Source organism: Protomyctophum bolini (genome assembly GCF_963924005.1).
Source record: "Protomyctophum bolini genome assembly, chromosome: 12".
NCBI lineage: Eukaryota > Metazoa > Chordata > Actinopteri > Myctophiformes > Myctophidae > Protomyctophum > Protomyctophum bolini.
In genome coordinates, this window is record NC_137873.1 from 44,160,560 (window position 1) to 44,172,736 (window position 12,177).

Here is a 12,177-nt window from a genome sequence, read left to right on the forward strand (position 1 = left end):
GATAATGTTCTTATATTTTACTGAAATCAAATATTATAATGTAAATTGTTCATGTAAAACACAAATTGAGAATCTATTTAAAGAAAACATAGCCTACATTATTTCTTCCAACATGTTAAACCTGGTATCCAGAATATATATAATAGCAAATGTACATTGTTGTACATTGTTGGCCCAACAATGTAAGATGCAGTTAAAATGCTATTATTGGTTAATGGTTATACTTAGTAATTCAGTTCATTAAACCCAATGCATTTACTTCAAAGTGTACATTTCCACACCATGCCACAAGCCAACATAGCAACAGATTGTGTTGTGTTTGCAGACACTGAAACGTTTTGATTATAAAACAAACGCTTTGCCACAGATAACTTGTTTAACTTGCATAACATTGCCATAAATCTCGGCTTGATGTGCCGTAAATATTGGACAGGGTTATGCATGTTAAAACGTTTTAAAAGACAAATGACAGGGGAAAGTGGCCAAAAAAAGGTCCGTAAAATGGTGTATATGCAATGTTTTAAACATCTCCAAACAAAACGCAAATCTCCTCAGCGATCTACAAGATTTTATTATGAAGTGAACCAAGCCTGCTATCTGTTCCAGTTGTTGTTTGACTTTTAATCTATTTCTCTGTCTGTATTTTAGTCGGATTTAGTTGTCAAGAAAACACAAGTGACGCCGTATTCTGCAGCCCAGAGATGAGCTGCTGGGTTGAGTCTGTAAGGTTCTCACACAGCCTTTAAGTTCCACCCCCTGCTCCACCTCCACCCCCCTTCTCTCAAATGATACGTCACTGTTATCTGACACACGGAACTCAAGAGAATGGCAGGCGTTGTTGTTATTGATGAATCATCAAGCATCTGGAGCCAGATCATCAATGATGATCCGGCTCCTGCTGCCTCCACGTCCACGGCTGAAGACCCTTCTCCTGCTGACTCACCGGTAAAATCAGCCCAGGAGACGGCTGCCTCCCCACCCATAGCAGCCCAGGAGACGGCTACTGCCTCCCCGCTTATAGAAGCCCAGGAGACGGCTGCTGCCTCCCCAGTTAAAGCCAAAGCAGCCCAGGAGACGGCTGCTGCCTCCCCGGTTAAAACCAAAGCAGCCCAGGAGTCGGCTAAAGCGGCCAAGAAGAACAAGAAAGAAAGACGTGTTAGGCTGAACCGGGTCCTCATTAATGCTGCGGCCGTTTCTAATGGCGGTGTGTCTCTGCACGTTTTCAAGAAGGCTCTGGTCGACGCTGGTTACGACATGGATAAGCACGCGGCCCGTGTCAAGTTCGCCGTGAAGAGCCTGGTGAAAAATGGCACCCTGATCGGCAGCAAAGGTAAAAATGTTACTGGAACCTTCAAGCTCAACAAGAAGGCTTTGGAGAAAGCAAAGGCTGCGAAAAAGAATAAGAAGAACTTGAAGAAGGCAGCCACGGAGCCCGCAGCCGTTCAGAAATCGCCCAAGAACACAATCATTCCACCACCCAGGAAGCCCACAGCCGTTGAGAAAATGCCCAAGAAGCCCACAGCCACGAATAAATCTCCCAAAAGGCGTGTAGCCGCCAATAAATCCCCAAAGAAGTCACCACCCAAGAAGCGCGTAGCCGCAAAGAAATCCCCCAAAAAGGCAAAGAAGAAGACTTTAGCTGCAAAGGAACCAGCCAAGAGCCTCAAGAAGGCAGCCACGCCCACGAGAGTGACAAACAGAAAGGCAGCCGCCAAGAAGTAAACATCCCACACAGTGCAGTACTAGCCTAGTAGCCTGCAAAGCAAAGGCTCTTTTAAGAGCCACTCACGCCTTCTTTAAAGAGTATTAACCAAATGTATACATAATAGCATATCTACAAGCTGACAGTGCAACACATTGAAGCAGATGTAGGCCTACAGGGCATTAAGAGCAGACAGGGTGGAGGAGAACAAGTACATATAGCCAACTCAACCTTCCAAATATAGAGAAGACAGTAGCCTCTGACTGAATGTCTCAATCAAATGTTCAAGTTTATTGGTAAACATCATGCATAACAGACAAGAGGACCGCTCTGTAAAGGGATGCTCTTATCTATAACTCATGTTGCTATGATTAGGTGATGTAATGATGTAAAACAAACGGTGACAAAACAAACATTATCTTTATTGTCAATGGCGTTGACAAACATTGAACTAAAAACAAACATTAATTATCCCTTCATTGTCAATACATGGTGTTTTTAAAACAAACTTTATAGGAGTGGATAAAACAACAACACAACAGTTTCTATTACTTCTGGTAAAGCTTGTACTCTCTCTGGATTAATGAAATGTGGTGCCAATAAATAACTAATTAATGTAGTAGTTAATCCGGTTCCTGGTTTCAGCAGGCCGGTTTCTGTCAGGTTGGACCTGAGGCCTGGAAATGAGACCCACTCAGTTTATCATTATTTTACGTTGCAATATTCAGAATACAGTGTTTCCCTGTATAGTTAGGTAAAGTTAGCTTAAGTTGTGGCAAATGAATATGCAGATATAGATATACCTTTATCATGGGGAAATGTGGGTGTCATAGCAGCAACAGCAGGTACAAAAACAAATTATTATAAAAAGGGGCTTTAAATTATACATTTACCATACATATTAATAATGTATAAAGGGGCTATTATATTTAGCCCCTCACAATGTTACAGGGACAATAGAGCACACGAGCGGGAAAACATAATACAGAAAACAAAGCCTCTTTGTGGCAGGATCAGCCAATCATATGCTAGGAGTCCCACGCTTCATTTGGATTGGCTCTGTATAAATAGTGGTACGAGAGCGCCATCTTACACATTCTTCACTGTATCTGAACTATTCTATTGAATACAACCACGATGCCTGAAGTAGCGAAACCAGCGCCCAAGAAGGGCTCCAAGAAAGCCGTCACCAAGAGCGCCGCGAAGGGTGGCAAGAAGCGCAGAAAGTCCAGGAAGCAGAGCTACGCCATCTACATTTACAAGGTCCTGAAGCAGGTCCACCCCGACACCGGTGTCTCTTCCAAGGCCATGGGCATCATGAACTCCTTCGTCAACGACATCTTTGAGCGCATCGCCGGTGAAGCCTCCAAACTGGCTAACTACAACAAGCGCCGCACCATCACATCCAGGGAGATCCAGACCGCCGTCCGCCTGCTGCTCCCCGGTGAGCTGGCCAAGCACGCCGTGTCTGAAGGCACCAAGGCTGTGACCAAGTACACCAGCTCCAAGTAAACTGTTCTGTCTGCTCTAAACACAAAGGTCCTTTTAAGGACCACCCATCTTTTCCAAGAAAGAGTTCATCCAAATACTCTAGTCTAGGCAAATGGCTATTAGTACAGAGCCTGTAAATGATCATTTTGTGAATACATGACGTGCACCTGTATTCTCACCTTACCGATGCACAGGGGGGAATGTCAACAGACTACATTTACCCTAAATGCATAGTTGGGCCAGGGCCAGATGACGTTTGTAAATCGGTAGCGGTACCAGTGACGTGGTTGCACCACTCAAAAAGATGGCTGTTTGTCACTGTGTTTTGTCATGTCCAGAGTCTCAACGCAACCATCTATTATGTTAGTTTACAGCACTGTGTGCTGTAAACTATCAGTATGTTGACAAGCTTCATGGAGATGCTAATTTTCCATTCCAGCTCTATTTGGCACTTGCCCACAGAGCCAAAACTACTAGTAACTGGTGTACGTCAGTATTTACTGTCTGCATACATTAATATACTTTTCAGATGGTCGACATTTTTCGTCTCGTAAAATATTCCAATTTATAGGATAGGATTTTTTGATTTTCATGAGCTGTAGGCATATGCCATAATCATCTAGATTAAAACAAAAAAACGTTTTGAATACTTCACTTTATGCACAATTAATTGAGAATATATGAAAGTTTTACTTTTGAAAAGAAGAACTAACAAAATGAACTAACAAATATTCTAATTACATGGGATGGACCTGTATACTATATAATATTGCACGTGTATTAGAATGACCAACGCCTTGTCTTGTTAAAGGTCCGCTGACATGCCCCGAAATTAATATGGGTGGTACAGCACATCACGTGGTCTGACTGAAAACAGTTTGAAACAGTTTGAAACGGGGCTACGGCGCTAGCAACAAGTGGCTATAGGTCAGGCTAGCGTTTTTGACGGTACATTTAGCGTCATATTGGCTATAAATGTAATTGAAAAAAATTATTTTTTCGCCAGAAATGCTTAGTTTGAATGCAATTGAGGTTGGCGTGGGGTTTTTTAGGGGAACTGCAGCACAAGCGCAAATTTTGGACTGGAGTCCCATGTTCCCCCGGTCGCCAACACCCCTGTCTGCCCGCTCTGAGACCTCTCAGCCCCGCAGCGCGACAGTCGCGACTACGGACGGTCTGCTGTTGTCTGGCCGCTGTGAGAGCAGCGCGACTACTGTTCTTTTCCCCTCTCAGCCGCAGGCTGACATGTACACCCTCGCTCTCACTCTGTAATACCGTAGTTAGTTACCACAACATTGTTCAAGTGAACTATAGTGTGTTTATGTTTGTATTCATTGTAATAATAAATATCGCTATGCCGAGGCATAGTCTTGCGGACGAGATCATGAGCCTCTACGGGGGACTGGGCATGTGTGTACACACACAGCATAGCAACTTATGCTACTATTTTGGTGTCACATTTAGCTTGAATACTGGGTGAAAGTCTCATTCAAAAAATTAATTTTTCGCAACATTGTTCAGGTGAACTGTGTGTTTATGCTTGTTCATTGTAATAATCAATATCGCTATGATTATTTTATTTATCGCCGCGTCGCTCCGCATGACAACATACAGTCTAGCCCGTCTACGCACACACACACACACACACACACGCAATGGCACGGAATCTGCCTCGGGCGTCTGTAGCTCTCTTCCCCGCTGTCATGCACTAGCCGTGTGTGTGTGTGCGTACACACATGCCCAGTTCAATGCGGGGACCTGACCAGAGACTATACGTCCGTCCGTCCGTCCGTGTGTGTGCAGCCTGCATCTGAGACGGGCTAGACTGTATGTTGTCATGCGGAGCGACGCGGCGATAAATAAAATAATCATAGCGATATTGATTATTACAATGAACAAGCATAAACACACAGTTCACCTGAACAATGTTGCGAAAAATTAATTTTTTGAATGAGACTTTCACCCAGTATTCAAGCTAAATGTGACACCAAAATAGTAGCATAAGTTGCTATGCTACCACGGCCACCAAGCCCGGCGAGCCCGCATAGAAGTCGTTGGGGAAAGCTTTCGCCAGTCTGACGTCAGAATCATGATAGCATTGTTTGATAGCAGTTATTAGCTCCCGAGGGGCGTGTCAGTTCTCCTTTAAGGGTGACAATGGTGCCATCTTCTGGCCATGAGGTGAGGCGTTTTCTGGGTGCTTGCCTTCATTGATAGATTTACAGTAGTTTGACAGGAAAGGGGAGAGAGATGGGGAAGACATGCATGTGTGTGTCTGTGTGCGTGTGCGTGTGCGTGTGCGTGTGCGTGTGTGTGTGTGTGTGTGTGTGTGTGTGGTGATTTGAGACCTGGCCTAGAGCTCACACAGTCAAACGTGCTTGTGTGAATGCAAATCGCATTCACGCAGACTAAAAGTGACTTTGATCCATTCAATTCAAATGAATTAAAGTCATTAGCAAATGAAATGTGTGTGTGTGTGTGTGTGTGTGTGTGTGTGTGTGTGTGTGTGTGTGTGTGTGTGTGTGTGTGTGTGTGTGTGTGTAGAACTAGAGAGGAAAGCATGCTGTAGGAAGCTCAAACATTTATCACACACACACACACACAAACCACACTTTCATGAATGGTTTTCAAGTGTAAATTAAATCAACATGTCTATCAGTGGCTTCTCAAAGTGGAGGTGGGGGTTGGGTCCCAGCATTGTGTGTGTGTGGGGGGGGGGGGACATGTAAATGTCCACTCGTATAGATAACGTGTGTAGGACTGCTTTCTTTTCTCCAGATGCTGGAGCCTGAGACCCCCTGGATCCCTCCCTATAGGCTTCTCAAAATAGACGAGACGCCACTGAACAATAATAATATGCAATGAAGTCATGCAGGTGGAGGTTGGTTAGTGCACCACACGCCTCGCCCGGTTACGCCGTTCCAGTTGCACCACAGATTAACATGACACTTTTACAACGTTCAACTCTGCCCTCTTTTGGCAATGTGCCATACGCCTACATTTTGTCAAAAAATAAATAAGAAAATAGTAGGTGCTCTCCAACAGTCTTTGATTGTTGTTTTTTTTTAACAGATTACAGAATTACAGTAGCCTACATTTCAAGCACAACTCAATACAAAGCTGTTAACTGTAGACAACACCATGAAGCATTACACTTGTTTACAACAGGGCCCACCATGTTCAACTCATCATAACAATTAGAGACGTACAAATATACTCTATATAGCCAAAAAACAGGAAATCCTCATAGAGGAGGTAAAAGGGGGGTAAAAAACAATACAGTGAGGGGGAAAAGGGGTGGTATAGGGGATTCAGGTTTTACGGGGGCTAGTTTCGAATTGCAGCTGTCCGTATGTGCCCTTTGAGAGCGGTTTTGAAGGAGTCAAGGGATTTGCACTGGTGGGGCGTTCCACATTTTGGTGGCATAGGAGCGAAAATAATTTAGTCCCTTGTTTGTGCCGAATCTGGGTTGCACATGGTTTGTTGAGCTCCCTCTGGTGTTGTGGGTGTGGACTCTGTTGTCATTAACCCATTTAGAGATCAGATTCTAAAAATGTTCTTCTACATCCTGACAGTTTTCTGAAAAAGCTATGTTTCTATGTCAGTCGATTATTCAAAAATAGCAGACCTACAAGCTTGTAGCGTGCTACTCGGTGGCGCGCTATGAGCTTGTAGATCTTCTATTTTTCAATAGCTAAAGCATAACATAATGCTAACACCAAAAGGTGTATTTAGACAGGTACATGGGTATCTTGTTGCTGCATCGAATCTTGTGGACCAGACCCATTGCAAGATGCTGTACTCTGTCGTCGACCCTAAGCCATTCCAGTCCAGGGTTTATGGAGTAAGGCCAAGTAGTAACCTGACCAGTTTGTTTTGGGAAGTCTGGAGCCTTGTCTTAAGGGCTTAACTTGAAATGTTTTCAAGGGCGAGTGCATGGTTAACCAGGCTATCCTATACATACATCAAACGTAGCTTTTGATGTATGGGGACCGCCCCCCCCCCACAATAACCATATTTGAACTGGGGACCCCCACCCTGACAAGTACTTACAATTGTAGAGCTGAGACAACATTTAGTTTGTCTCGGTTCCACAGATTGGCCTAAATATTGAGAAAATAGAAGATCTCATGCAGTGATTGACGATGTAAACTAGCAACGCCTCACAATGTGGATTTGCAAGTACCGAAGTCTGACGCAATTTACACATCCTACCTGGGTCACCCCCCTCCTCCCATTCTGAATTGTCATAGTTTAATATATAAAAAGATAAGTCTTAAAAGGACAAAAGTGTGGCCACGCACACACTGATAGCCAAAGTGCAATTTGATATTTCAACATGTATAGACAACATCTTGGATATATGTATATTTGTCTTAGTAATTTAAAAAGGAATTAACCTTCCAGAGTCTCATCTGTCATTCATGAGGTATAACTCCTCCCTAATGACCCAGGAATGTCCCTCAACACTATCAATCTTTATATTTACTATTTATTTTATTTTAGTCACTATTTATAGTGACTCATAGGAATAGACTATGTGACAACCAGGTATAGTCTGGTGACCACCGGAGAGACGGGCGACAGCGGATGACTCTGCACTAAATCAAGGCTGAAGCTCAGAGGGAACCGGGCTTTTGCAGTGGCAGCTCCCAAGCTCTGGAATGAGCTGCCTCTGCACATAAGACAAGCCCCCACTCTTCAGGTGTTTAAATCACGCCTCAAGACATATTTTTATTCTTTGGCTTTTCCAAGCATAGTATGAGCTTTTTGATGTTGAAAGTGACACTGTGTACTGCATGTTGTTTTGTTTTTAAATTAAGTTGTGATTTTTATTATTTTATTGTAAAGCACTTTGGTACAACTTGTTGTTATTTAAATGTGCTATAAAAATAAAGATGGTATGGTATGGCACTGCTGGTCTCGGACAGGAACAAACTGCAGGTTGAAAAGGCCCTCAGCTCTGAACTCGGCAGAATCTGCACCTGGCTGGCTGATAACAAACTCTCTTTATTACACCTGGGAAAAACTGAATCCATTCTCGTTGGATCAAATAGTAATCTCAGCAAGGCCGACGGCTTCTCAGTTGACTTTTATACTATCGTTTGAAATGTACCCATTCTACTACTGTAAAATAAAAATGTCAATCAATCAATCAATCAATCAAACAAGTATCAACTGACGGTGAGTTATACATTTTTGGCAGAAACATACTGTATCAAATATGATATGACTGACTAGTCACTGACTATCATAATATTGTCGGGCAGTTTGTGTACAACTTTACAAGTTATGTATTATTTAGTATTAGTATTTATTATGGTGCAAATTGTCAGGTCAGTGTGAGAGGAAACATCACTATGAAACAGGAAGCAATAACAGTGTTTATTCTTGCGTGGCTATTCTGGCATCTAAACAATGTCATGCACAGTATAGGTGTGGTAGATTATTCTGTCATCTAAACAATGTCATGCACATATAGGTGTGGTAGATTATTCTGTCATCTAAACAATGTCATGCACATATAGGTGTGGTAGATTATGTACCGTAGACATGCAGCATAACCACTTCCAAACTCTATTTCTGGCACATAATAGGTATAGAGCAGCTGTTTTGAGAGAGAGAGAGAGAGAGAGAGAGAGAGAGATGCGTGTAATCCGTGTATGCACTCATACACACACACACGCGCGCGCACACACACACACACACACACACACACACACACACACACAATCGGCCATAAATCGGTATTGGAACGGTTTCAAAATAAAATAATACAGTTTATTGAATCGGTTTTCACCAGCAACAATAATTAGGCTTGTTTCCATTGTGGTCCTCCGTATAATATCGGAATCGGCAGACATGACCCTGCAAATAATCGGAGCCCGGATATAATTTCATAATCGTGCACCCCTACATTTAACATCAACATAAGACATTCTTGAACACAAATAATAGGCCTATAGCTGCACAAACTCATCATCTTCCTCCTGTATTTTGCCAATGCATTAGCTCTCGGTTTGGGTATTCCTGCAATCTGCAGGCCTGGTTTATGGACATTGCGAGGCTTCCATATGAACACAAGTAGTTTACATTTGTAGCCAAGCTGTATAATAGCATCCTTAAGACGTTGGTACTTATGCCTCTTTCAGACTGTGGTCAAATGTACATGCCACTTCTAAAATGATAACTTCTGTCCTAATCAACAACAACATCTGGTGTATCAGCCTGTTACATCTGAAAAGGCATACATTTAATTATTGTGCATAAACGAAAACATTCCCAGATTGGCTAGTCTGGCAGATGCCAGAAGGGCTGGGCAGTCATGTCCTTAGCTAATATGTCAACAATTCTGTCGTGCCTAGCAATGTACATTTACAATTTACAATTTAGGCATTTAGCAGACGCTCTTAATCCAGAGCGACTTACATTAAGCAAGAACAAAAGCATGGGAATACATCACATAAAAACATTCATCATGAAACATGCGTAAGCTAAGAAAGTAACAGTGGAATATCTATATAATGAAATGTATACGTATAAACTTTACATATATACTACTATGCTATACATATGTACTATGGCGTGCTATGACTATATACAATGCAATTCTAGTGCTGTCTACATAACATGCTATAAGTCTGTTTCAAATGCTATCTAAGTCTACAGAAGTGCTATCTAGGGTAGAGTAAGTGCTATGGGCCACATTCCCTTATACATATAGCAGCCATTAAGAATTGTGTGAGGAAATGTATTAGGGTAACACAGAGAAAGATTGAGTCTGGTTGGAAGGACCTGTAATCTGGCTTTGACTGTAAAGGTGACTAATATCCTCATCAAATGCATAATTCTTGAATATTGTATGAGATACGGTGTGATCTGCATCAGGAAGGCAAGATAGCTTTCCCTTGTAGTTTTAAACCAGTCCAGTGTTGTTGTCTGGTGTTATGATGTTCTGTATCAGTAACAGTAGCCCTTACTGAGATGCGCGCACACGCACAGACACATGCACGCACGCACACACACACATGCCCCCACACACGTGGTTTGGGGGCAGCGGTGGACGAACGGTTTGCGGAGCGTTCTTGATACCGGAAGGTCACCAGTTCGAATCCCCGGACCGGCACGTTAAAATTACCACCGCTGAAGTGCCCTTGAGCAAGGCATTGAACCCCCTACCATGAAATGTTCTATGAGCAGGACCTGGCTGTAAACAAGCATCTCGAGCTTAGTCCACTTCCCTGGGTAAACAAACAACTTTGCTTTGCTTTGCACACACACACACACACACACACACACACACACACACACACTGATTCTCAAAGAGCGACAGCAACAAAAAGAATACTGTGGAATAGTATTAAAAAATGCATTTCTTGATTGGATTCATTGGTGATTGTGAGTGAACCACCTGAAAAGGTGTTTTCTGGCCTGGGCCATGGCTCAGTGGTCCAGGCAGGTAATCCAGTCTGGCAGAGTTCGACCCCCTGATCCCGACGGCCTTTCACTCCATGTCTCCCCCCCCCCCCCCCCCCCCATCTCTCTCCCCATTTCCTGTCAGCCTACCGTCTGTCCCTCCATAAAATATATAAAATAAAGGCGAAAGCCACAAAAAAAAAATGTTCTGAATATGAAAGAGCTAAATGAAATTCAATTCTCACACACACACACACTCTCTATAATATATACTAGAATTTCGCCCGCCTTCGGCGGGCTCATCCCAGTGTCGTTGCAGCGCAATATGGGAAGAAGGAAATTGCAGGAGTTGACAGACTCCACTTCATGTTTCAGCTGTGTTTTTAAACTCAGTAGTGTGCCCTGCACACAGCGCACACTCGCAATTGCAGCTGGAGGGCGACGCGACACACACACACGCCCACACACACACACACACACACACACACACACACACACACACACACACAGAGCGATGTGTGGATAAATCAGAGATTTGGGAAATGTGTTCTGAATGGGCCTGAATATATGTGTGTAGTGTCCTTTTGTGCACTTAAACCTCTCCAGCTGATCCAAAATGCCGCAGCTCGCTTGGTCTTCAACCAGCCAAAATTCTCACATGTCTCCCCCCTGCTCCGTTCCCTCCACTGGCTCCCGGTTGCTGCCCGCACAGAATACAAAACTCTGATGCTGGCATTCAAAGCAACCAAAGGTATGGCTCCCCCATATCTTGCAAGTATGATCGAACCCTACAAACCCTCCCGCTCACTCAGATCAGCCAACGCAGGGAAGCTGGAAGTACCCTCACTAAAAACGCCGGGACAACACTCCACACGTCCCAAACTCTTCTCCCTTCTGGCTCCAAAACTGTGGAATGCACTTCCCATTGCAGTCAGAACTGCAGCATCACTCCCAATCTTCCGCCGTAGTCTGAAAACCCACCTTTTCAGACTCCATCATGGCCCATAGCACTTACCCCACCCCCTTAGATAGCAATTCTGTAGACTTAGATAGCATTTGATACAGTCTTATAGCATGTTATGTAGACAGCATAAGTGCATTGTATGTGCTATTGTCATAGCACGTCATAGTACATATGTATAGCATAGTAGTATAGATGTATAGCTTATATGTATAGTTTCATTATAGATATTCCACTGTTACTTTCTTAGCTTACGCATGTTTCATGATAAATGTTTTTATGTGATGTATACCCATGCTTTTTTGTTCTTGCTTAATGTAAGTCGCTCTGGATTAAGAGCGTCTGCTAAATGCCTAAATTGTAAATTGTAAATTGTAGGCTGCAACAATGATTTCATAAAGTGTAGTTTAGTTTTGAACAGGCAACTAATGTAGTGATAGATTAATTGAATGGCCTGAATAGATAGATAGATAGATTTCTTTATTTTTGTGTCATGCACCAAAGGCGCCCAGCCCACATGGGCTAATTGGGCTTACAGGACACACCATATCATTGCATTGAATATTGCATTGTGTACAATAAACAGATATGTTTTGTTGATATTCCC

At 43.1% G+C, this 12,177-nt stretch overlaps 1 protein-coding gene across 1 annotated transcript; it reads left to right on the top strand.

The window, feature by feature from the left end:
• Positions 1–2,839: 2,839 nt before the first annotated feature.
• On the top strand, positions 2,840–6,045 carry LOC308326391 (histone H2B-like; the record flags this gene model as incomplete). The annotated part of the gene is made up of 2 exons (XM_080779232.1): positions 2,840–3,210; positions 5,972–6,045. The coding sequence occupies 2 exons, from the start codon at positions 2,840–2,842 to the stop codon at positions 6,021–6,023; spliced, it is 423 nt and encodes a 140-aa protein (XP_080635358.1). The 3' UTR covers positions 6,024–6,045.
• Between the last annotated feature and the right edge of the window lie 6,132 nt (positions 6,046–12,177).